This window comes from Camellia sinensis, chromosome 6 (assembly GCF_055761805.1).
Source record: "Camellia sinensis isolate YWXY chromosome 6, ASM5576180v1, whole genome shotgun sequence".
NCBI lineage: Eukaryota > Viridiplantae > Streptophyta > Magnoliopsida > Ericales > Theaceae > Camellia > Camellia sinensis.
Window position 1 is genome coordinate 125,393,556 of NC_138966.1, and position 27,064 is coordinate 125,420,619.

Here is a 27,064-nt window from a genome sequence, read left to right on the forward strand (position 1 = left end):
CTGCAAAACCAGCAATGGTTGTGCTGGTTGGTATCAACCTGGGATTCTTTTTTCCTAGTTTCTTCAAAGAAGATTTTGGGAGTAGGTTTACTGCTGCCCCATTGTCTATCAGGACTCGGTTCAGCTGTATCCCATCAAAGAAAGCCTTGATGTACAAAGGCTTGACGTGCTGCGTCATCGAACTCAAGGGGTACTCAAATGGATACGATAGATTGATGCTCATCACTTCCTCACTTTCATATTCATCTTCCATCGGGGTAACCATTTCGAAATTATCTTGCACCATATTTGCTTGTGAGTCTTCACTAGAGATCTGAACTGGATCAGCTTCCTGCCCCTCTTGATTTTCATCTCCAGCTTGGAATTCCTGTGGTAGTATGTGTACCATGTTCACTGATACTGGGGGAAACGAGCCAAACTGGATGGTTGGCTGTACTTGTTTCCCCTCTCGGTTACATTGGTCGACTCCCTCAGAAACATCCTGCATGATGCATTCTGGTATTTCATTGCTAACTGATCCCTTCGAAGGATCTTTCTCAACTGGCTCTTCAGTCAGAAACGTTTGTTCAGCCATGAAGGCTTCGAACATCTCTTCTTCCATCATTTCTTTCTTTTGGCTTGTGCCAATCTCTTCTTCCGTCTCACCATCACTCTCCATCAGAGTCTTCTCCAAACCAGCTAAACTAGACTTCTCTCTGGCTGCTAGTTCGGCATGAACCTTAGCCAATTGTTCTCGGCTGCAGACCACTTTGCTCTGTGGAACCGGCTTTGGAGCATGGTCTGACTTTGGGTTCTTCCTTCCTTCCGTTTTGACTGGTGAAGAATTTTCTCCACCCTTCAGATCTTTCTGGTACTGGGTGTACCTGCGCTGAATTTTTCTCCTCTGTGATCTTGAGATGACTGGGACCATGCCTGGTTCCCTCGTCTTTGGGTGTTTAAGCAGCACCCAGTTATTCGGAGCCACCATAGGAGGCCTGATCATCCTGCCTTGGTTTACAACATCTCCTCGAATAGGCAATTCCCTAGGTTTGTTTTGCATTACAAACCAGTCTGGGACTCCAGGTACCCATGAGCTTGCTGATTCAGATGCTGACCTGCCTTTTTCCACCTTCGAAGCCATCTTCGAAACTGGCCGTGAAGGTAAGTGCTTGGTTTTGTCCTCATGTTTTGAATCTGATTCAGACCTTCGATAAGGGTGACCATTTTCTGTCCTGCATGAAGCTGGTCTAGGGGGCCAATCTCTGGCTTTGATTCTATGAACTGAACCTCTCTCCAGTTTTCTTTCAGAATGGCTACTCTCCATTCTATAATAGTTATGTGGCCCGGATTCATGCAAGAGCTTCTTGCCTTTGTCATGCATTCTGTTCACCACAGGCTCAACCACTGGTGGTCTCTGCCTATCACTAGCCGGATACGACCTTTTGTTGTAAGCATTGGTTGACTTAGGACGTCTCTGAACATCCCTGTAGTATTGTTTCCCATCAGTTGGAAGCCCCTTCAACCACTTGTAACTGAGTCTGCACCTGGGGCACATTCTCTGCATCACCGCTGCTTCTAAAGAATCATCATCCAGTGATTCTTCATCAGAACGTTCCATCTGGTGCGAGAAACCCTGTTCAATAACTGGTGGGCTTCTAGTATTCTTCTTAATGTTGGTTGATACAAATAAGGTGCGCAAGATAGCGCGATACAATGCACTAACAAGTACAGGTGAGATGCGCAAGATAGCGCGATGGAATGCATGCAAAATGCAAGTAAGGTGCACAAAACAGTGCAATGCGCAAGAAAGCGCGAGTGATTTGAAATGCACAGGACAGTGCGATACGCTAAACAGCGCGATTGAAATGCACTAAACAGTGCGATTGATTCGAAATGCACTAGACAGTGCGATGCGCTAAACAGCGCGATTGATTTGAAATGCACTAGACAGTGCGATACGCTAAACAGCGCGATTGATTTGAAATGCACTAGACAGTGCGATACGCTAAACAGCGTGATTGATTTGAAATGCACTAGACAGTGCGATACGCTAAACAGCGTGATTGAAATGCACTAAATAGCGCGATTGAAATGCACTAAACAGTGTGATACGCTAAACAGCGCGATTGATTTTGAAATGCACAAGACAGTGCGATACGCTAAACAGCGCGATTGAAATGCAATGCACAAAATAGTGCGAGTGAGATACAACCACAAGATGCACAAGACAGTGCTAGTGAGATACAAAGTGTAAGTGTACAAGATAGTGCGAGTGAATGCATGTTCTATGCAAATGAGGTGCATTTTCTATGCAAGTATGGAAGAGTGCATTTTCTATGCAATATTGAAAGCAAGCATATTCTATGCATAAAACAAGCAAAGCATATTCTATGCGGAATCAAAAGCAAGCATATCCTATGCATGAATCATTACGATGCGCGGCACGTATGCAACAACAGTGTATATGAAAGTTCACATTCCATGTAGTAGAGGAGCATCAAATATGTACTCTGGTGCCTCTGATTTACCTCTTAGAGGACTTTGCAACACACTCAGCTCAAAAGGGGCACACCCTGTTCATATTGGCGGGAGATAACATCTGCTGCTGCTGCTTTAATTGCCGTTCTGGCTTGAAGCATGCTTAAGCTTGGAGCAGAGGCACGTTCATTCTTCAGGGCACTGGCAAGGCCTGAAGAGTTACATATGGAATGCAATCTCAGAATTTTCTGAAGGTGAAACACACTCAGATGCTCAAAATTTTCCCTATTTTCTTTTGCTTCGTAGTCCGGAACTTATATAGCTTCAGATAGGTCCTTGTTTTGCTGTTCTGACATGACTTGGGCTGAACCCTGCGGTTTTATGAAAGAATGAATCTTGTTTTGCACAGATGTGGAGAACGGCACGGCACTCGGAGCATAAAACGATTTGATTTTGGAATTGATAAATGAGCTCTCGACCGGGTATTGAGCCTACGACTGCACACAGTAAGACAACTCAACACGGAAATAAAAGGCATACAACCTAGACACATTGGGTAACACTCGAAACGACTCAAAACAAGAATCGAGATAAAACAAAAAGACACAACACTCAAATGTGCACAGGGAGCCTGTTTCACCGGGTAGTGTTTCCCACCCTTTCTTATTTGTGGTTCTCACATCACTCGGCCCTCAAGCTCTGTTTTTTCTGAAAAAGCCCCTTTCTCACTTTTTCTCTCATCGTACATCTCTCTATTCTTCAATCTCTCGTTTTTCATCCCTCCCCTGGGTGGTTGACGGATGAACAGGAAGTTGCGGGCTCACGCCCAACATAATCAGCTCGCGGCTATTTCCTTCGGTGACATCTGTCGATGCGCCGGATGAGGGAATGGAGCATCTTGATCCATTCCAATTCGTGCTTCGCACTCGGCTTGATACCTCGCTGCTTGGAGGATGAGAGAGCTTTCAGCCCTTTGTTGTTAACTTCGGTCATCCCCCTTCTTCTTTTTTGGCGGGTAGAGTGGCCTCTCTGGCAAGTATGTTGGCAATGGGGAAAAGACAGGAAGCCTGACTCAACTGTGCCCGTAGTTCATCATTTTGACCATTTTTTAGTTTTAGTTTTCTCCTAAACAAAAAAAAAAAATTTGACCAAAATGAGAGTTAGATTAACATACTTGTTCAATTTTCTGATTTAAAATCATGCAAGTTAGGCAGTGAGCACTGAGAGTTTTCCTTTTTTGGGTCCAAGAAATGGTCCAGTTTTGAAAATGGAATACTTTTCGAGAAGATTAGTCAACCTCAGTAAAAATTCTCAAAAACTATTTTCGCAAACGACCACTGCTCAACGAGCATGGAACCTACTCTTGAGATGCGCAACCTCGGATCCATGGCAATGGAAAATTGCCCCTTGTCTGAAGGACACTGCATGGCAACGGAATGTTGCCCCTTGTTTGAAATGACACTGCGGCGTTCTGAATGGCAACGGAAAGTTGCCCCTTGTTTGGATAGCACCGCAGCGCATTGAATGGCAACGGAAAGTTGCCCCTTGTTTGAATGACACCGCGGTGCATTGAATGGCAACGGAAAGTTGCCCCTTGTCTGAATGGCACCGTAGTGTATTGTAGTCAGTCCTCAGAGCGACGAACGCAACCAGACTCTCAGATATAGGGAAGGCAAAGATTATCAGAACCATTACATGGACATGATTGAGTTTGAAGTGTTTTATGGCTGGACTTCAGAATGAAGTTGCCTACGTATCCCAAAGATGGGAATCAAGCCTCACGTAGTTCGGGGTTAAGGTACACTCGGGTATTAACCTCTCCTTTTTAGGCTCTAACTTTTGCCAAGGCGCCCGTTGCGGGTTTTCGACCTTGCGAGCTTTGTTCTTCTTTTCTTTTCAATTCTTTTCATTTCTTTTCTTTTTTGATTTTTTTTTTTGTTCTTTTCTTTGCATCTTTCTTTTTTCTTACTCTAACTTTTGCCTGGGCCGCCCTTCTGGGTTTTCGGCCCAGCGAGCCTCTCAAGAGTAAAAGTGTAGCTTTGTCCATCTTAAATGGTTTTGAGATCCCGAAGTCATCTGAATCCAGGAGAATGGCTGCTGTTCTAGCTTCGTAAACTTCTTCTGATGAGACCTGATCTTCTTGACCCGACTTCCTTGCCTCTTGTTCGAGGGCTGCTTTGAATCTGGCCACACATGCTTCACATTGTAGTTAACCGTTGAACGTTCTGAATGGGCCCAAGGTTTAAAATCAAGGGCTCGAGTCTCGAGGCTGAGAGCGATCCTAAGCTGCACAATCTCAAGAGCGATTCCACACAAGTCTTCACAGGACCGCGCAAAACATTTTGTTTTTGAAAATTTTTAAGAAAGCGACAAATCGCTGGCGCTGAAGATAGTGTAGAACCAATCTAGATCAAGCCAGGATCCTTCTCAGTACTCACGCTAACAAGCATGATTCCATTCGTTAAAGGCTTAGCACGCCTCTCTTTCTCTCAAATGATCAAATTTTTGCAAAACCCGAGGAATTACTTCTTCTTCGTTTTCGCCGCAGTGTTCAAAAAGTTTTAAAAAACTTAGGTCAATGCAATGATTTTGGGGTGCAGAAGAGTAGGCGAAAAGTACTGTCGTTTCATTCAAACTTTCTGGCACAATTGGCACACGGCAGAAGCGAACATAGAAGTGCAAATATTACTGTTGTTCATTCAAATCTTTTGGTACAACTGGCTCCCTAGCAGAAACAGACTCAAAACAAAACGAAAAGACAAACACAAAACAAAATGGTGACGCCCGAGGTAACACCCCCCCGGAATCACCCGACTCCTGTACAACAGGACTGACTCGATACAACAAGACAGATCCAAAATAAAAAGAGACTGACTCAAAACAAAAAGACAGACTCAAAACAAAACAACAAGACTGACCCAATACCCGAGTCGGAAACCGGCATTCGCCAATGCTCAAAACAGTGCATGCCATCCACCATATCTGGAGTAAACTGAGCGCTGCCCGCAGGTGGTTCATCCCTCCAATCACATCACATTATCCCCTACAAATTCACTGATCAAGTGCCGATAGACTTTGCAGGACCTGGTGCGGGGATGACCCCATTGTCAAATAGATCCTGTACTTCATGGCGAAGACGGAAGCAGGGGTTGGTAGTATGGCCAGTTTGTTGATGGTACGCGCAGTACTGGGTAGTATCATGTGTAGCCGGAAGAGGATTCAGGAGAGGCCGAGGCTCAAGGGGTTTGAGATGGCCTTGTCCAACAAGGATTTGGAGAGCTTTGGACAAAGGCATATAGAGGGCATGGAAGACCCTTCGACCTCGGGGTTGGTATTTCAAGGTTTGTGGATTTTTGCTGGACGCACCAGCAGGAGGATTGGCAGATGCTGGCCTGGTTTGCCGATCTCTTCCGAGTGGAGGATTAGAGATAGCAGGATCGTCTCTGGTATGATAGCCCTTCCCCCGATGTTCCTTCTGATTCGGACTGCCTCCAACTTGAGTAGCGAAAGTGTCATCCACAGCTTTTGCAACAACTGCGAGGACTTGCTCTTTGTTCAGTCCCTCGGCTTTCAAAGTCTCAACAGCCAACAGAAGATGTTCATTGGGATCCATGTCCGCCCCTATCTTGTTCCTCCCACTCACCTCCATTCTGCCAAGGGATTGGCTTTCCTCAAATGCAGCCCGTCCCAACATCGGGGAGTCTCTTGGCATGAAGTTCCTGGTATGTGGTGTGGTCGATGATGGAGCCAATGTCCCGGAGGCCAGATCCGTCACGGTTTTTTGAAGATCTTTAATCATTCCCATCAACTCAGAAGTAGTGGGTTCACGGGTTTGAGATGGTTGAAGTTCGGGTGCACCCATCATGCATAAGTCCATGCTTTCTGGGACAAACACCTCAGGCTTGGGTAGATGGGCCAGGGTGATGTATATACTGGGGTCAAAGGTGGATGGCAGTATGTGGATGTGATTGAGGTAGGCAGGAGATGTTTGGTCATTGGGGTCCGAAGGTGGAGCTATCGTCCGGTTGTCGATGAGATTTTGGATCTCATGACGAAGGCGGTAGCAACGGTCGGTGCCATGACCGCGCTGCTGATGGTACACACAGTACTTAGCGGGGTTATGTCTGGCTGGGAGTGGGTTGGGAAGAGGTTGAGGATCGAGGGGTTTGAGATGCCCTTTTTCCATCAAGGCTTTTAGTGTGCTAGTCAGGCTCATATAGAGGGGGGTGAAAGTTCTACCCTGAGTTCGGGCTGGGCCAGCTGTTTGTAGGCTCGGTTTGGCAAAAGGGTCGGCTGTGGCGACCGTATTGATTTCGGTGGGTTTGGGAATAGCGCTACTACCAGCGTTGGTACTCCTTGAAATCACCTTCCTTGTCAGTTCCCTTGTCCTGGGAATGATCCCGCTGTTGAACGCATTCTCGACTTGAACCCCCAGTTCATGCAAACTTTTGAAAGTGAATAGTGGAGCGACTATCAACTTTTGCAACATATCATGCTCGAGGTTTTCGGACCATCATCTGCACTTGATCCTTCTCAAAAGGGCGACGATCTGTCATTTGTGCTGCCTTTGCTCTCCACCTTGCAATGAATTCCACAAAAGGCTCTGTTGGGTTTCGGCGAGTTGCTTCAAGCTCTTGGATGGTCATTTCAACTTGGGTATTGTAGGAATATTGATCGACAAAAGCCTCAGCCAGTTCTTCCCAGTTTTGCTTCACTGTATCCTCCAATTTGGTATACCAAGTGGCTGCCACACCCGACAGGGTTCTTCCATACAAAGAGAGTTTATGTGGCTTAGTCAGACCCATCGGCTTCAGGACATCTAAGAAAACTCGGATATGTACCATTGGATCTCCAGACCCGTCGAAACGGTCGATATATGGCATTTTGAATCTGTCTGGGAGCCGGATGGAAGCCTCGGTGTGCCCATCCTCAATGCCAGGAATGGAGTTAAGGCCCTGTGCCTTTTTGAATTGCTTCTCAAGGTTTGCAATTTTCACTGCAGTCGGATTGAACTCATCAACATGAAAGGGTTGAGTTTTCTCATCAGGCTGCACCAGGGGTCTGAGCACCTGAGCTTGAGTCGACCCTTCTCGAGGATTCAGACACTGCAAATCTTCAACTGGCGGAATTGGGTCAAAGTTCGGCTGGGGTCCCAAAGCTGGATGTGAGGCAGATGCCCCAGATGGGCGCTGCGTTTCAATACTGGTCTCAGCCTGCATGGCAGTTCCCTGATTTAGCGCTGCTGTCACGGCCGTAAATTCTTCCGAACCTTGTGCCATCACGGTCTGCTGAATCCGAACAAAGATGATGTGACTGGCGACTGACGGATTAGATGAACAGATGAGCCCTGACCGGCTTTTCTTTACCTTGCCTCAGCGAAAGAACACTGGTTGCCCTTGAATTGAATTTCTGACCTAACAAAGTCTATCAGCACAAGTTCGATGAACCTCGGGGGATATCGGAGCCTTCTGAAGCTATGGTTCCCAGACTACCTTGCAAAAGAGAAAACAGACAGCATCTCAGCCTAATTCCACCTGAATAGATATGAGCCTATTTGAATGAGTGTGCTCTCTACTGAATTCTGCCCCAACATTCTGCCCCAAATCTGAGTCTGATACCCACAGGTAAAGCTGACTCCCAAATACTGATAGTAATGCCCGCAGGCCTGATGCCAAAATTCGCAAACTGGTGCCCGCAGGCTTGACGCCCAAATTCATACACTGATACATGCATTCCTGTAGAGACGCACTCTAAAGCACATAACAGATAAGTGTGAGCCAAAACACCCCTATGTTGGGGTAGGGTTTCCCTGTCCTATTTTGTCAGGAGCTAGGGTTTCACTACGCACGTAGCGGCTTCAAACAACCTATAAACGGGTAAGCAACCTGTCCTAGTTTGGAATGGTCACTATGGATCCGAATATGCACTAGGTTGAATGGTCAAAGAGGGTGCCCTGGTAAAACCAGGGTTCATGTTCCCATATTGGCAGAGCCCACAACCGGTCAGCCTTATGGTCATGCCTTGACAAGACAAGCCTCCGGCAAACCGTTCAGGAATAGCAGATGGCAAACACGGTGTCCTAGGCGCACCAATGCAAATGCAATGCAAAGAAACACACAAGTGTAGTCAAAAACAGATATCACGAGTTCGAGTCAAGTTCTCTAAATCCCCAGCAGAGTCACCAGAAACTGTAACAAGTCCGCGGGGGACCTCGCTATAGCTCGGACTCGATTTGTAGTCACGGTTCTAAGTCTGAACCAAAGAGTCCAAATCTGGCAAATCGTTTTGAGAAAACAGATTTTTGAAAGAAGTGCCAAACATGGACTGCTTTGCCAGATACAGAGTCACCACCTAAATGTTTTTTAATGGGAAATTTAGGAAACCCTGACTCGGTGCCAAAGGCCACGTGTCCGTCATCACCAAAGTTGCCTCGGCTCGGGAACTTGGGTACGATTGGGGAAGGTCACTTCGTGAGCACCCCCGCTCGCCCGATCATAGACCGGCCTCTACTAACCATGATATCAATTTTTGAAAACATTGTGAGTTCTTATACTGGTTTTTAGTCTAGGTTACTATGTGATGCGCACAGTATACAAATATAGACCGGGTCGCCTGAATTGGAACGAAACATTTCATGCTTGTTTTTTAAAGTGGTTTGCTACCCGCAGGTAGGCTTTAAAACATTTGATGATTTATTCCAATTCAGATAACCCAACCTTCACCCACAGGCATTCAGGCAGATATATCAGATAAGCACATAGCCTCATGGTAAGCATGCTATCATGGCATTCACTCACACGCATGCAAGGATGCTAAAGCATAAAGCTTACCGAGTACTCCAAGCCAAAATAGAAACTTCATTAGAAATCATGCATGATCCTAATTATACAGAAATGCCTAATGCAACACATGCAAAATGCAATTATAGCAGGCTCGGCTATTCTAAGATGGCATATGAAATGTTACAACTATCATGTATTCAACTTTGAAATTGAAAGTACAATGCAGTTAGTATGATGCGCCGAGCCCGGTGCATGCAATACAGATGAATGAATGCAAACATGCTGTCATACTGTATGCTAATTTAAATATGCCCTAATCTAACCATCATAAGCGGATAAATAAAAGGGAGAAAGACGTGGGGTTGGAAGACATACATCACACTCACGCACACTTATTACAGTTGTGCCCTCGCGCAGAGGGTCCGAATAAATAATACAGTCCAAATATTACAGTCCCGAATAAAAGAATATTACAGTCCAAATAATATACAAAATCCTAATTAATTAACAAATTAACTAAGAAAGCTGTAAAACTGGCATGCAAGCCAGGGACTGCCTTGCTTCTGATGGATGATGCATGTCCGGGTTGTCTTGCGCGGAAATCCACCGGAATGCCCCAATTAGCCTCTGTTTACACCTGTTCTTGAAATGCGTGCCAAGCCCCGAAAAGTTGCTGATTCTTCGTTTTGCTACAACAGAGAGCAGGAAAGGGGCATAGCAATGTATTTGCACAGATATATGCATGCCTCGATCCTCGTGCCGCCAATTACGCATACCGAGGCATGATGGCCGAGGAGTCGAATTGCACAATTCAATATAGGATGAATGCACATGAAACTACAGCTAAAACCTAACTCCATCATGGATAATCCGGAGTGTCGGTGACTGGGGAATTGAGACACATTCCGTCACTCGGAGTACGAAATGTACCTCGCTTCCTGTGCCCGGGCTAACTCCTATTCTGGACATGACGCAAAATGCATGATATGCATGAAATGCGACTAAGATACAATCCTAACATACATAATGCTATGGAATGACATGCCTCGAAATGCGTGCACACGGGCACGTAAACCGAGAAAATGACAGAATGCAATCTAAGATACAACCTAGTATGCACAATGCTATGAAAATGATATGCCTCGAAATGCGTGCACACGGGCACGCAAACCGAAAAAATGACAGAATGCAATCTAAGATACAACCTAGTATGCACTATGCTATGAAAATGAGGTGCCTCGAAGTGCGTGCACACGGGCACGCAAACCGAGGCAATGGTAGAATGCGATGCAAATGACTAAAATGGCATGGAAAATGCAACAATGGACTTATACTAACATGAGTGAGCCTCAGCCGCACTCACATAGGATGCCGAATGATGAAAATGAAGTGCCTCGAAATGCGTGCACACGGGCACGCAAACCGAGGTAATGACGGAATGTGATGCAATGGCATGGAAACATGATATGGGCTTATAACAACATGAGTGAGCCTCAGCCACACTCACATAAGATGCCGACGGATAAAAATGAAGTGCCTCGAAATGCGTGCACACGGGCACGCAAATCGAGGCAATGGCATACGCAATGCAATATGGCAAAAATGGCATATAGAATGCAACATGGACTTATACTAACATGAGTGAGCCTCAGCCACACTCACATAAGAGGCTGGCGGATAAAAATGAAGTGCCTCGAAATGCGTGCACACGGGCACGCAAACCGAGGCAATGACAAAATGCGATGAAATGACATAGAAACAACATGCAATCATTCTAATGGAATTTCAGCATTAAAATATGGGGGAAAACAGTCCCGAAATGAGGCGAAATGACATGAAATGCAAGGAATTGTCCCGAAATGTGAATTTAGGCACCCAAAATGACCTATAGCTATGCCAAACATGCACAATATGGACATGCAATGCAAAGACAGAAGCTAGAAAGTCCCAAAAGATGCACTTTCACAGTTATAAACATGGCCAAACAGCAAGCATAGGTATGGCAAAAATAGCATTCAAGAATAGGGGCCAAAAGAGGGGTAATGAAGCAAGTGATATAAGCAAAACCCAAACTGAAAAATTTCCTTCTACAACATTGAAGAGGGACCAAAAATATGAATATTTACAGCATATTACAGCCCCAAAATCAGTATACAAACATGATAGAAATGTGATGCAAAATAAGGCTCAAAAGTGGCTATAACATGAGGTATACAAAATAATCACCAAACAGCCAAAGACCCTTAATGAAACATGTAGAATGGACCAAAATAAGAACTTTTCCAGAACTGTAAAATGGTCAAAAACAAAAGCATGGTAGGTTAACTAAACATGCAAGAATGGGGAATAAAAGAGAGATATAACATGAAGTGACCTATGGAGGCCCCAAACCATGAAAGGACCTAAATGAAACATGAAGTATGGACCAAAATAAGAACTTTTCCAGAACTGTAAAATGGCCAAAAACAAAAGCATGGTAGGCTAACTAAACATGCAAGAATGGGGAATAAAAGAGAGATATAAAGGTAGGTATAACATGGAAACCCCAAATGGTGTTGAGCCCTTCTTCAATGTTGAAGAGGGGCTCAAAATAAGCCTAATATCAGTTTACAACATGCTCAAAAACAGATTTCTCATGGGCAAAAAATAGCATGCAAGATTATGACATATAAGAGGATCAATGAAGCAAGTGTATCATGGAGGGCTCAAACAGGGTTGAGTCCTTAATGAAAAGTGAAGATGAGCTCAAAAGAGGGCCCTTTTCAGTTAGGGCCGGAGCTTGAAACAAAAAGCAAGTGGGGCTTACAAATAAATCAAGAAAAAGGGTCAAAAGGGGAAAAGTATCACTTACCCTTGAAGACTCAAACTTTTGTTGCTTCTTGGATCAATTTGCAGCTTCTTTGGCCTTTGAGAAACCTTCCTTGTTGCTGGAAATGAGGTGGTAGTGGTAGAGCTTGGTGGTGTAGAAGGAATGATGGTTAGGGACTTACAGATTTTTCAAGAAATGAGAGGTATGGAGATGGAGTTGTGTATGGAGGCTTAAAGGTGAAATTTTCTAACCCCAACAAAGGAGGCCACCAGCTGGTTATAAGGGTTCAAAAGGGGGTGTAAAGGTGGGGGAAAAGGAGAGCAAAATTCCCCCACAAAATATCCCCTGGATAAATATCTTGTCTGGGGGATATTGCCCCACAGTTGTAAAGTGCACAGTGCAAGGAACACGGCCGGCCTCTCACTTTTGTTGGAGGTGGCCGGCCGGCCACACCCCCTAGCCGGCCGGCTAGGGGTCAAAAGGTTCAATGAGATTTTCTGGCCGGCCAGCTACTGGGGAGGTATTCCTATGTGTGTACAACACAACCATGTGGTTAAAATTCCAAGAAAGTGGGTCTAAGGGGTTCAACATTAGCTCGAAAAGAGGGGTTCAAAAGGGTCAATTAACCTTAATGGCCGGCCACCAACTTTTAGGGGCCTCCCAGGTGTGTAGATCACAGATATGTGGTTCAAAGTTCAAGAAAAAAGGTCCAAGGGGTTTAACATTAGCCCGGAAGAAAGGGGTCAAAAGGGTCAGGTAACCTTAATGGCCGGCCACCAACTTTTAGGGGCCTCCCAGGTGTGTAGATCACAGATATGTGGTTGAAAGTTGGCAACACTAACCCTAGGGTGTTCAACATTAGCCCGGAAGTTGGAAAAACGGGCGCCGGGAGGCTCCGGAGGATGTATAACTGGCTGCTGCAACAATTGCTGGCCTCCCACCCTTTAGTGACCTCTCCAGTGATAAAACAGAGGTACCTGCCAAAAATGAACGAAAACCGTTGCAAAACGAATGCTCGGGGTCCAAAACACGCAGTTCGGGGTCCCGAAAATGGGCTGTTAAGCACCGAAAATGGCGTTCGACCACGAAGTGGGTTTCTCAGCCCCCAGTGTCCCTCAACAGGGAGAAAATAGGAAGTATGCCAAAAATCAGAGCAATAGGAGATGGTTAAGCGGTCCCGAACCGAGGCACACGGCCAACGGTCCCGAAAACCGGGAACCGGACTCCGAAATGGGCAAAATGGCCTACGGCCACCAAATGTAGCCTACGGACATTGAGAGACGGTCTACGGGACCTCTCCCTTCCCTTAGGAAAAGAAACAGAGAAAACCGAGTCTGGTTCGCAAACCGAGACAAGGCACAGAAGAGGGTTCGGAAGTCTGGAGGCAGGGCTCACGGCCGCGACTCTGAGACTTCTGAACGAGCACGATATGCAACATCACCAAGCGCTCAATCGGTGACGTCTGAGTCTTAAGGTCGGTCAAAAATGGGGTGTCTACGGATTAGCAACATGCATCTGCACATTGACTTCCTCCAATTCTGTCAAGGACAAGTTCTGGAAGTCTGATGTAATGACATTGGCTGCTGCCTCTCCAACTTCTGGAAAGGGATCACTGTCAATTCCCATGGCTTTTTCTGTTTTAGCTGAGAACTTCAAACTTCCTTTTCGAATCTGTTCTTGGATCCTGTCTCGAAAAACAATGCAGTTTTTAGTCGAGTGAGACCAAGAATTATGCCATTTACAGTATACTTTTCCTTTCAGTTCATCTGGAGATGGTAGTTTTACTCCTTTAGGTAACTTAAGGAAATTAGCCGCGAGCAAATGATCAAAGATGTCATCTGCTTTTGTTAAATCGAAAGAGTATTTTCTGTGAAAGTCTTTCTTTTTAAACTGCTGGTCTATAGTTGTATCCTTATGAATTAATGCTTCACAGATTACAGGTTCTTTGCCTACAATCTCTGCTGCATCTATTTCATAATTAGGATCTCTATAATATGTCTTATATGATGCATTATTTCGATCTTGTTCCTCTTCTAATAATGCTTTATATCGAGACACCTTATAGGTCAGTTCGACCAAATCTCTGAATTCAGTTGAATCAAACTTCTTTCGAAGCCTGAATTCTAAACCATTTTGAGCCAATCTGACGAATTCTGGCTCTGGCAGGATGACTCTACATTTATTTCGAGCCCTTTTAAATCTGGCAATAAACTGAGTAGCCTTTTCTTCAGGCCTTTGACTCAATCTAGCCAAATCTGCCATAGATACTTCTGGCTCTGATTGGAAGAATTGGGCATGAAATGCCTCTTCCATTTGTTGCCAATTTTGAATGGAGCCAGGTGTAAGGTTGATGTACCATACAAATGCTCCCCCCGTTAGGGAATTTGGAAATAATCTCAGTTTCATATAGTCATGGTTAGTAAATTCACCGCATTGAGCAGCAAACCTAGCAATATGTTCTATCGTTGATTGATTTCCAGTCCCATAAAAAAGGGTAAAATCTGGTATCCTGAATCCCCTTGGGTATTCATGTACCCTATCCACCCATTCTAGGTATGGTTTTCTGTATATAGGAGTCTGGACCCCCCGAGCCATTGGTCCACATATCTCCCTAACAATATCAGCAATCTGGTCTCTAGGGACCATATTTTGTGCCTGCTGAACCACTACTGGAGGGGCAAACACAGGATTTGGTGGACAAACTTGTGCTTGTGGTCCTCTTGGTCCATAAGGTGGTAAATTTGGGGCTGGTTGTCCTTGCGGTGCAGGTTGCTGTTGAGGGTATGGGTAACCTCTTTGAGCATGACCTGCGAAAGGACCTGCAAAAGGTGCTGGAACAGGTGTTGTGTCTCTACCATTTGTAGGAAAACCCTCCAACCCCCCGGGTGTAAATTCGAATAAGGGATTAGTGTACTCCCTTGTGCCAGGTATGGCTTCGAACATGGGATTTGTAACCATTCTTATGCCAGTTTCTTGTATTTGGCCAGATCCACCAACTTGTGTGGCTTCATTATTAAGTACTGAGGCATTTTGGCCTGCTATAGGTCTTGAAATGGGTTCATACCAAGACTGAGGTGATGGTCTTTCAAAGTTTTGGGTACTAGTTTGACCGTTAGAATGTCCATTAACTTGCATAGGCTGTTTTTCTCTAGCCAATCTTTGTTGGGGGACATTTACAACTTCCTCCGTGTGTCTTGTGTTTGTGGGTTGGTGGTTATTCATTCGATCCAAAAAGGATGTTGCCCACCTTTCCATTGTGTTCATTAATTGTTGTCCCATGGCATTTACTAAACCATCCCATGGATTTGTTGGTTGAGTAAATGGCACAGTGGATGGTCCAATTCCTTGGTTTCGTCCAGTAATATGAACATATAGTTCTTGTCCAGAAGTACTTGTCTGTTCGACCATAGGTTCTGACAATATAGGAGTTTCCACAGGATGTGTTACCACATTATCCTCTGGATTTGGTATTTCTACCTCTCCTTCCACGCCTTCTTCCAAGCGTTCATTTTCTCCTTGTCCTCTTCGAAGGGTATTTTGTAAATGTGAGCGTGCCAGCAAGGATCAATCAGTCCTTACAGAAATTGTGATTGCCAGCCAATTATCAGACGATTGTGTTTTAGTTCTTTTCAGCCTCAATGAAGAGGACTTTTACTGGTGGCTTGACTTAGGAGAAATTAAGAGAAATAACAGTAATACGAAGAACAATTGAAGTATTTCATAAAAATGAACACTTACAATGGTCCAAACTCAGCCTCGGAGAGGTTTACAACAGCAATCTACTTGAATCTACTTGAAGCTACTCCTATGAATCGAAGTACAGTGCGGGTATTTAAAGTGCAGGTATTTAAAGAACAGGTATTTAAAGACTGGAAATGTAAAAGACTGGAAAAGAAAATATATGAAGTAAATGACTGATTTGTATGATCTGAGTCCCTCTTTTTTTTCTGGGGCTGCCCTGCTATTTATACTCGTCAGTGATGACCTTCGAACTGCACTTCGAACCGTCGAACTGCTCCTCCATGATCGCTGATCATGCTTCCTTACAAGTAGCTCCATTACGCCATTACTGGCAGTTGAGCTTCCCTCTTGTACTTGAATTTGAATATGAGTAACCGTTGAAGATATGTCATCTTGCATCCCGTTATTGATCTAGTGTTACTCAGATCATGTGAGGACCAATATTTATTGCCACGTGTACGATCAGGATTAAAGGCTTGAATAACCTTCCTTTATTACCCTTACTCTGCCACGTGTCGAACTGTAACTGGCTTTTACAAAATATGTAGCCAACAATATACAAATAACATAAAATCTTTTTTTTTTCTTTTTATTTTCACTCATAAATTGTAAGGACTACTATAATGGTATCTCTCTTACATTATATAAATTATTTATTTTGATGGTATTAATGATTTTCTATTAAAAAAATTATAAATAGAGTCAAATTTTAATAATTTAATAATGTAGTTGCCAAAAAAAAAAAAATTAAAATTCATTTACAATTTGGGCAACTTGGACAATTCGAGTTTCACGCGGGTCGAGCTTGGACAGACAACCTCGGGGTTACAATTCGAGCTTGGGCAGATTTGGGCAGGTCTCAGCACAACTTGGGCTGGGCTTGGACAGCCTCCCAATCCAACCGAACCCGCTTAAGTTGCACCCCTAATTTTAGCCCTTTATATATAAAGTTTTTTTTCTCTTTTCAATTTATATTCCTAAAACAAATTTATGTTCAAAATTAGATATAAAATACCACGTTAGCCCTACATAAACCCAAACTTCAATATAATAATATACTTTTGGGAGATTTACGTGTAGTATAAATAGATTTATTATCTAATAGGTTATGTAAGAATTAATGGCATTTTTTATCAAACACTATTAAAAAATGTCATTAATTATTAATTTTAGCGACAGTTTAAAAAAATCGTCACAAAAAAAGTCACTAAATTTCAATTTTCAGCGACAATTTGAAAATTTTGTCACAAAAAAATGTCATTAATTGTAAGTTTTAACGACAATTTATAAAAATCGTGACAAAAAAAAAGGTTACTAATTATTAACTTTTAGCAACATATGTAAAAAATTATCACAAAAAATTATTTTTACTTATTAGGACTTATTTTCAATAAGACTTTATGGGAATTAAGTCTAGCTATTAGAACCTATTGGTAGTTTACCCTATATTTCTATGTCACATGTCAAGTAACGTGGTATTTTATGTTTAATTTTGAATAGAAATTAGTTTTAAAAATAATTTGGAAAAAACTTAAAACATGAAGGGTCAAAGTGGGAAAAAAAACTTCAAAAGCCGAAGTGAGAAAATAACCAAACATAAAAAAGGCAAAGTGTAATTTACCTAAATAATTTTAATATTTTAAAATAAAAAATGTTCTTTACCAAATAAACTTGTTTTCTATTGGTTAGGAAAAATATTTTTCATTCATTTTCAGTTTTCTGTCTTAAAAAAAACACTGTTTATTAAAACAAAGGATAACATGTCAAAGAATGTTGGATCCAAACGTGAAATTAATTTACTCTTTAATCTAACCATCCATGTTAATTATATGAAAAATTCTAAACGTACATAAAATTATGTAGGATTTATTTTATTTTGTTTTTATAGTATTACTCTAATTATATTTAATGTTTTCAGGATTACACTGTGCATAAATCTCTTGAATGCTTCATTTTGTTACGTCCCAGCAACATTTGCTTCTGCCACTACTAACACAATTCCTGCTATTACCTTTATCATCGCCATTCTTTTAAGGTACATCAAGAAATAAAATCCTAAATAAATTATATTTTTTATTTTTGTAATCTAATCCAAATTTTACTTTTAGTTTTATTGTTTTAATTTGAACCATGTTAATTACTTGTACTCCCATGTGACTCGTTTATGTCAAAAAAATTGTGATTTTTATTTCCATTTTGAACATAAAGGCCAAATTTAAACTTTAGGAACCAAATTGAATTTTGAAGCAAAATACAGTGTGAAAAGTATAATTTACACTAAACAAATAAAGAGTGATTTAGCGCACAAGCTCTTGGCACTTACTAAAGTCGATGTGATTCTCTCCTTTACATGAATAGAATGGAGATATATCTATTTCGTGATCAATAGTTATAAAAGAGCTACATCAACATATTTTTATTTTAAATTCAAAAGCAGTTAAGGGAGATTTAAAATTCAAATTGATGTAACAATTATAAACCCCTTGATTTTGGATTTTAATGACATATTGCAACTTTATGCATGAAATGAAAGTCTCAATTCCAATCATGCAATTGATAGAATATAAATCGTGCTAAACCAAGGTCTGGAAAGATAAGATGTGTACACAATCTTATTAATATTACTAAAGAAATTGATTTCACGATTCAATCTTGTACGCTAATAATAAATCTTATCGTTATTTCTAAAGGAATTATCTTCATAAGTACTACCAAGAAGCTAACGACAAACCTAGCGGTTGGCATTTTTTTTAGGATGGAAAGCGTTGCCATAACTGAATGGAGTGGAGTGGCAAAGGTATTGGGTACAATGCTATGTGTTGGTGGGGCTGTGGTGTATTCTTTTGTGAAGGGGCCTCCTGTGTATCCACAGGCTACCCAAGATCAAAATTCACACTCATATACAGGGTGTGGCACCAAAGCACAGTGCCTAAAAGGCTCTCTTTTTGCCCTCTCTGCCCAGGCTCTTTGGTCTTTGTGGCTTATTATGCAGGTTCTCTCTCTCTCTCTCTCTCTCTCTCTCTCTCTCTCTCTCTCTCTGCCTAGGCTACTTGATCTTTGTGGCTTATTATGCAGGTTCTCTCTTTCTCTCGTGAATCAGTTTTGCTACAAATATAAAAATTATTAAACATAGAAAATATATGAACGAAAAAGATTTTATTAAATTTCTTCATCTGTATACTTTTTTTGTCTAATCCTGTGATCAATTTTTGTATTCTTCTTAATCAATTTTGTAAAAAGCACAAAAATTAGATACAAAATACACATGGATAGATAAAATTTTATAGAATTTATTGGTGAGATTTGAAAAATCTTGGCCATTTCTATACATTCTATTAGGGGTGCTAGCGGATCCGATTTGTGCGGTTTGCGGTTCGGTTTTGATCCGTCCGCACGTATGTGGTTTGGGGAAAAGTCAAACCACAACCGCCCGCAGTGCGGTTTGCGATTTGTGCAGATAAGGTTTGCGAATGTGTAGGCGGTTTGCAGTTTGAATTTTTTTCTTTAAAATTTAATTTTTTAGTGTTTTTTCCCATTTTGTGAATATTTATTTTGGGTTATTTTCTTCTAATTTTCTAAAATGCTTCAACATTAATAATTGATGAATTAAAAATTATAAAATTAAAAACACAATAAAATCAATTCCTAAGACAAACAAATCATTTAAAATCCTAAAATCATTGAAAATTAATCTAGTACCCAACAATGCAATTAAAGTAAAATCATCCACAATCCTAAGCTAAATCATCAATCTCATTCTCCAACTACTTTGTTAACATTCTCCATCTACTACTACTACCCAATAATACAAAATTAAAATAAAATCATTCCAAATCCTAAACTTACCTAAAAGTAATTCTTCATTAACTATTACATTCACCCAAAATGCAATAAAAAAAATTAAAATTGTTGTCAAATAAAATAAAAACATTTGCAACACAATATCTCAAACTCCATCATCATGAATCACATCTAAGTTCCAAAAATTTCAATTCCATGCATTTGGTTGATGAACTCTGCACAAAAACAAACTAAAAAATAAAAATTTTAATCTTCAATCTTCATAATTCCTTTGACAAAAAAAGTGTAAAAGAATAAAGGAATGAAAAGATAAGCAAATGTCTATATATTGCATCTCAATATAATAAGAAAATGTGTTGAGTATATGAAAAATTTACCAATGAGCAAATGGATTAGAGTTCAATTATAGTATTAACATGAACATTATAGATTGAACTTGAAGATGAGCTTGACTCCAAAGTACCTAATTAAGAGTCAACAAAAGAAGATCAATAAAACTTACATTAGAAAATGAACAATACAAATAAAAATGAAGATAATTAAATTCTCATATTACCCGAGTCATATTGCTCAAATTCCTCTACATCATCCATCGCCTTTCGAAGAGAATTTGGAAGGTTTCTTCGAAGCCAATTTTTAGCACATACAAAAGCTTCAACCATAGAAGGCGAGAGTGAACTACGAAATGGGTCAAGAATACGCCCCCTCGTACTAAAAGCTGACTCCGACGCAACGGTAGAAGTAGGCATGGCCAACACATCCCTTGCAAGTTGCGATAGCACTCTATATTTAGTTGCATTCTCCTTCCAATAATCTAAAATCTCAATTGTTTGATTCTTCGCAAAATGTTCAATCTCGGACAAATATTGCTCCAATTCCAACTTAGATCCACTAGTGCATCGCCTCTCCAAATAGGAATTAAATTGGGAGTCAACCAAAGAATAAGGATCATCATCATCATCATTTTCCACCATATTCACAACTTCACTCACACTTGAAAGTTTCTCATTTGAAAGATAAAGTGTGACATAATGACTATACAAACGACTCAAACAACCCTTAACCTTGTTTACCATATTTTCCACCTTCTTATTATCTCCAAGAAATAAATTTGAAATGGAAAAATCCAAGTATATCATTTTTTTGGTAGGATCAAGAACAATTGCAACATACAATAACAAATTGATTTTACTTCCATCCCCCCAATACTTGCTAAACTTTTGTTTCATAGACTTTGTCATTGTGCTCAAAGTATCATCCTCCTCCAAAATTAATTGGTTAATTTTGCTTTCAATAACAAACATTTCTTTGTAAAAAGCATTGGAAGTAACAAAGAGAGACCTCGAAAACTTCTCAGTTACAAGATAAAATAATTTTAGAAACCTCAAAAACAATCTACATTTTTTCCAATCCAACTCATTAGGACTTCTCCTTATGCCACTATCAACATCCTTGAAATAATGTTCAAAATTAGAATCCACAAACTTCAAGCGGTTAAAATCCTTTTCATACTTTTCGGCTGCCTCCAACATCAAATAGGTAGAGTTTCACCTAGTTGGTACATCTTGGCATACAAGAGCTTTTGAATCAAGTTTGAGTGTGGCTGCACACTTCTTAAAAGCATCTGCCTATGAGGAGAAGACCTCACATATCTCACCGCAAGTCTAATGTTGGAAATAGAATCATCCATTTCTTTCAACCCATCACTCACAACGCGATTAAGAATATGTGCACAACAATGCATGTAAATAAACTCATGTTGCAAAATAGTCTCCTTCCAATCTTTGTTTATTGTTTTCAAATATTGAATGGTAAGATTATTAGATCAACTTTTAAGGTGAATATGCTATCAATGTTCTACTCAATCAAACATGACTCAATTTTCCTACCTAATGTTTCTCTTTTGTGATCTTTAACTTGTTGAAAATTTATGATTCTTTTTTGAAGTTTCCAGTTATCATCAATGAAATGAGCAGTTAAACACATGTAACACAAATTTTGATTAGATGTCCAAGTGTCTGTAGTAAAGCAAATTCTACGACCCTTCATGGCTTTCTTTAACTTATCTCTTTCATTCTTGAATATGCTAAGCACTTCTCTAGATATGGTATGATGAGAGGGGATTGGTGTGTATTTCGGTTGCATGACATTACAAAATCTTCTAAATCCAACTCCCTCTTCAAATCTAAATCAACTCATCAATGGCAACCATCTTCGCAAGAGACCTTTTATAAGCATCAAAATTAAAAGTTATTACTACAACCTCAACACCCTTTTCATTTTGTTTCGGTTTAAGATTTAATGTTTGTTGACCATCTCTATCCCTATTTGGATATTCTTTACAATTGGGTGTATGACACCTCAAATTGCTAGTCTCATGAAGTCTAGAGTCAGCCAAATACTCTTTTTTGCAATATTTGCATACGGCTCTACGCTTCCCATCGATCCTTATAGCCTTATCAAAATGATCCCAAACTGTGGATGGTGCTCTCCCCCCTCCACCCTCACTCTTTCTCTTTGGAGGTCTAGGAGGTTTAGGTTCAAGTTCGGGTTCGACTAAGAGGGGATTGATTTGAGAATTAAAGGATTCCAGAGGTAAAAGATTGATTGTGAGAGATTGAACACTATCCTCAATTTAAATTGGATTACAAAAATTACAAATTCAATTTCAATAACATAACAGATTACATATTCAATATCAACAACATAATTACAGATTTAATAACATAATAGATTCAATAACGTAACAGCTTTAATAGCAGATTTAATCACCCTCTAACAAATTCAATAACACATATTTCATAACAGATTTAATTCCAATAACACAGATTTAATTCTATTAACACAAATTCAATTCCAACTCTCAGATTTAACATAGATCAAATAACAGATTTAAAAAAATAAAAATAAAAAACAGAAATGATAATCCTCTAACAGATTCAATAACACATACTCCATAACAGATTTAATTCCAATAACACAAATTTAATTCCTATAAAATTGATTCAATTCCAACTCTCAGATTTAACACAGATTGAATAACAGATTTAAAACAAAAAAAAAAATGTTAACCCTCTAACTGATTCAATAACACATATATATTCCATAATAGATTTAATTCCAATAACACAGATTTAATTCCAATAACACAAATTCAATTCTAACTCTCAGATTTAACACAGATTGAATCACAAATTGAATAACAGATTTAAAAAAAAAAAACAGAAATGAACAAATAACCCTTTAATAGATTCAGTAACACATATTCTATAACAGATTTAATTCCAATAACACAGATTCAATTCCAACTCTCAGATTTAACACAAATTGAATCACAGATTGAATAATAGAATTTTTTAAGAAAAAAAAAACAAAAATGAACAAATAAACTCAAAGATAGAGATGAACAAAAAAAATAAAAAATAAAAAACAGACTTAGAGACAAAAATGAATAGAAGGTCGGGGAGGGAGAGAGAGAGAGAGAGAGAATCAGAGACAGAAAGGCTTACCTCTGTAAGTTACAAAGCAGATTCGATCTTGCGAAGGTCAATCAGTCTCTTCGCCGGCTGACACACACATACACACACACACAGATGAAAGAACAAGAGAGTGAGATTAGAAGAGAGGCTACACACAAAGAGACACATATCTGAATGCCCACATAAAAATAGAGATCGGGGAGAGAGACAGAAACAGAGACAAAGAGACACATAGCTGAAGAGAGAAATTCGATCTTGTGAGGTCGACCGGTGCGATGAGAGAGTGAGATCGATCGGTCGATCTTACGATGAGAGAGAGTTGATCTTTTGCGAGGTTGATCGGTCCAGATGAAAAACGAGAGAGTGAGAGCTGTGCAGATGTGTTTAGAGAGTTTAGATTAGGGTTTTTGTTTGTTTGGTTTGGGTATAGATGAAGTGAAGATGAACGGTCCATATTTGAAATATAAAAATAAAAATAAAAAAAATTAATGTGGGCAGGTTAGAAGGGTACGGTTCAAACCAGCGACCCGCCTGCAACCCGAAAATCAGCCAAAATCCAAACCACACCCGACCCTAATGTATTTTCGAAACTGCCCATATGCGTGCGAGTCGAATCGGGTAGGGCGGTTTGGGCGGGTTGGATAACCCTATGCCCAGCCCTATATTCTATTAGGATACTTACGTGCAAGTCCTAATCGGTGGACTTACTATCCAATAGATCCTATGATTATTAATGGCCTTTTTCATCAAACACTACTAACAAATGTCACTAATTGTTAATTTTCAGTGATAGTTTGAAAATTTTGTCACAAGAAATGTCACTAATTATAAGTTTTAGCGACAGTTTAAAATAATATCACTAATTTTCAACTTTCAGCAAAAATTTGAAAAATTCTTCATAGAAAAACGTCACTAATTGTAAGTTTTTAGCGATAATTTATAACAGTTGTGGCAAAAAAAAAATTGCTAATTGTCAACTTTTAGCGACTTATATTCAATAGGACTTAATGAGAATTAAGTCTAACCATTAGAACCTACTAATAGTTTTTTCCATTCTATGTCTAGTTTTGTGACCCGTTTTTGTGTTCCTAAACTCATTCCATGAACAATTTTACTTTAAACACAAAAGTAAAATATAAAATACACATGAATTGACAAGATTTTACAAAATTTGTTTTTATCTATATATACAATTTTGCAATCGATTTATTTGTTCCTAGACTTATTTTGTATGAATTGATTGGCTTTCAGGGTCCTCTTACAAAGATATATCCAGATAAACTAAGACTTACAACAATACAATGCTTCTTTAGCTGCATACAATCGGCAATATGGGCTCTGGCAGTTGAGAGGAACATATCAGCATGGAAACTTGGTTGGGATCTTAACCTTCTTGTTGTGGCCTATTGTGTAAGATATCTTCTTCAACCTTTTTTTTCTTCTCTTTTTTTTTTAAATTCTCTTTTCGGGTTGAATTAAGTGTTAATGAAAATGGCAGGGTGTAATTTTTGTAGCGCTGACATACTGGTTGAGAATTTGGGTGATAGAGAAGAGAGGCCCGGTTTTTTCAGCTGCATTTAATCCATTAGCATTCATTGTTACAGCCATCTTCTCAGCAATCTTGTGGAAGGAGACCCCTCATTGGGGAAGGTCCATTTTCTCTCTTCTCAACTCTTGTTTTATGCGTTTGTGTCCATGTAATTTCAATTGTTACTTATTTTATTTTTTGTGTTTGTTTGTTCGTGTTCGTGTTGTGTCAATGTGAGAGAAATAAAATTTTCATGTTGTGGCAGTGTTTGTGGAGCTTTACTGCTAGTGGGAGGCCTCTATGGTGTTTTGTGGGGGAAGCACAAAGAAGCAGAAGCCAAACTATTACTTGAACAAAAATCAGAAACAAAAGAAGCCAAATCAGTTGAACAGAAATTAGAAACAAAAGAGGAAAGCGTATAGCGGTGTACAATCAAAATACTGTGTACTCGAAAAAACTAACATGTCAAGAACTTGAGTGTGAGTCACACTATATTATTGACTTTCATAATTACCTTGTCCATGATTTCATGTCGAGGAAAAAAAATAAAAAATTTACCAATAAATCTCATATAGGGGAATGTTGATCATTTAATCGTAAGAGTTTTCTTATGAACCAATGAATTTATTTTTTTTTAGAAAGTTGTATTTATTTGATTTGGAGCCATTTAAGTTTAGGTGAATGTCCTTTTGTAATTCATTTTTCTAATTTTTTGATTCGTTTTTTAGATAGAAATGGAAAAGTGAGGTGTGGAAAATTCTTTTGGGGGGTTGATTTTTTTTGTGTGACTTTCTGGTGTTAATTGGAGTATTGTTATATTAGAGTGCTACGTTTGGAAAAAGTACATAAAGGAATTTTTGTGTATTACATTGATTTGAGTGTTCTGTTTGACAAAAATACACTAAGGAGTTTTTTTTAAATGTTACATTGTTACGTTTGAAAAAAATACACTATGGAATTTTTATAATGTGTTACATTAGAGTGTTACAATTGAAAAAAAATATAGTAAAGAGTTTTTGTGTGTTGCATTAATTGAAGTATTACGTTTGAAAAAATTACACTAAAGAGTTTTTTTGGGATATATATATATATATATATATATTTTATCAGCAAAAAAGAAAAACTTTATTAATGAAGAAGCTATATACAAGCGGAGAACATACATCAATAAAGCAAGGGAGTGCAACAAATATCATAGTTAAACTCAACAATCCCAACTAGGTTGATACCAAAGAGCCAACCTAATCATATGCCAGCACATTGCCTAAGATTAGAGAGAGTCCAATCAAACAGCCAGAAAAAAAAAAAAAAAAAAAAAAAAACCTCAACCAAACAAGCAAAAACAACTCTGCAGTAGCAACAACACCTAGCAGCAGCTTTGCATTCGCAAAAAACTAGCAATAACAGCAGCAGCAGCAAAACTGAGTCCCTACTTCACACAATAGCATACCTGATTCAAATTCTCCACAAAATCATGCACTGAATAAGGGATCGCAGGCAACCCAGACTTCACCCACAACCCAATCCTTACCTTTATAATTTCACCAAGCTTCTCCAAGTTCGGTTGCCTCTCATGAAAAACACAGTCATTTCTTAACCTCCATGCTAACCACAGCATTGCAACTGGTACAAGCCGCCAAATCTTCTTAACTGTCTTCTTGAATTGTGTTCCTAGCCACCATAGCAGCACTCCATCAACAGTAGCAGGTGTGACCCAAGATAAGCCCCACCAATTCAGCAGAGAGGACCAAACCTTCCAAACCTTCCAAACCATAGAGCACTGCAATAGAATATGATCTACTGATTCTTCTTCCAGCTTACAGAAAGGGCATAGATTCTCTACACTGCTACTCACAGCCCTAAACCTCTTTAACATACCAATTGTTTTCACCCTTCCTCTCCATGCCAACCAACTCAAGAACTGAGCTTTTGGTGGAGCTACACCTTTCCAAATCAACCTAGGGACCTGCAATCTTGGACCTTGATTCGACTCATACCATTCTCTTATTCCTGCCACAGTAAACTGACCATCCAGGGATGCATTCCACCTAATAAAGTCCTTCAGCCCCATATTAAGCCCAAGAGCATCTCTTATCAATACTTGCAACCTACTAACCTCATCTTCCTCCCAAGCAAGAAGTGGTCTTCTGAACAGTAACTTCCAAACCCCTAAGCTATCCCTCATTTGCATGAAAGAACTCAATGACCTTTCTTTTTCCATAGATATTGGAACAAGAAGAGTGTAATGATTATGAGTTGAATAGGATGTTTTGTTTTTTTGTAACTAAAATAATCTATTTTATCTTTTATGACTACCATAATCAAAAAAGTCCCAAATAGCACTTCCCAAATGGAGCCTTAGAACATTTCGATGGAGTCATCATTCTTCCACCCCGTCCACTATCTTTTTTTATTATTATTTTATTTTTTAATTGTTATTGCTCTACTTTCTTTTTTTCTTTTGTTA

The 27,064-nt window shown here is 39.9% G+C and overlaps 3 protein-coding genes across 5 annotated transcripts in view; 1 reads left to right on the forward strand and 2 right to left on the reverse strand.

The window, feature by feature from the left end:
- LOC114292034 (WAT1-related protein At1g43650) overlaps positions 1-25,263 on the forward strand; it is a 49,866-nt gene extending 24,603 nt beyond the window's left edge. For both annotated transcript variants that reach the window (XM_028235941.2, XM_028235942.2), the window contains 5 exons: positions 17,708-17,824; positions 18,544-18,781; positions 24,321-24,479; positions 24,568-24,719; positions 24,863-25,263. In XM_028235941.2, coding sequence (XP_028091742.1) covers positions 17,708-17,824; positions 18,544-18,781; positions 24,321-24,479; positions 24,568-24,719; positions 24,863-25,019 — 823 coding nt within the window. In that variant the 3' untranslated portion in view covers positions 25,020-25,263. The remainder of the gene's footprint in view (positions 1-17,707; positions 17,825-18,543; positions 18,782-24,320; positions 24,480-24,567; positions 24,720-24,862) is intronic.
- Positions 18,877-23,680, reverse strand: LOC145792864 (zinc finger BED domain-containing protein RICESLEEPER 1-like). 2 transcript variants are annotated; one of them, XM_082874668.1, is made up of 3 exons: positions 20,147-23,680; positions 19,968-20,053; positions 18,877-19,820 (listed from the first exon to the last, which is right to left on the reverse strand). In XM_082874668.1, the coding sequence occupies exons 1-2, from the start codon at positions 21,120-21,122 to the stop codon at positions 19,983-19,985; spliced, it is 1,047 nt and encodes a 348-aa protein (XP_082730794.1). In that variant the 5' UTR covers positions 21,123-23,680; the 3' UTR covers positions 18,877-19,820; positions 19,968-19,982. The 2 variants fall into 2 exon arrangements, with proteins under 2 accessions (XP_082730794.1, XP_082730793.1); XM_082874667.1 differs by having other exon boundaries at positions 18,879-19,805.
- Positions 25,264-26,026: 763 nt separating the features above from the next.
- On the reverse strand, positions 26,027-26,818 carry LOC114292014 (uncharacterized). The gene has a single exon (XM_028235922.2). The coding sequence runs from the start codon at positions 26,816-26,818 to the stop codon at positions 26,027-26,029; it is 792 nt and encodes a 263-aa protein (XP_028091723.2).
- Positions 26,819-27,064: the final 246 nt, after the last annotated feature.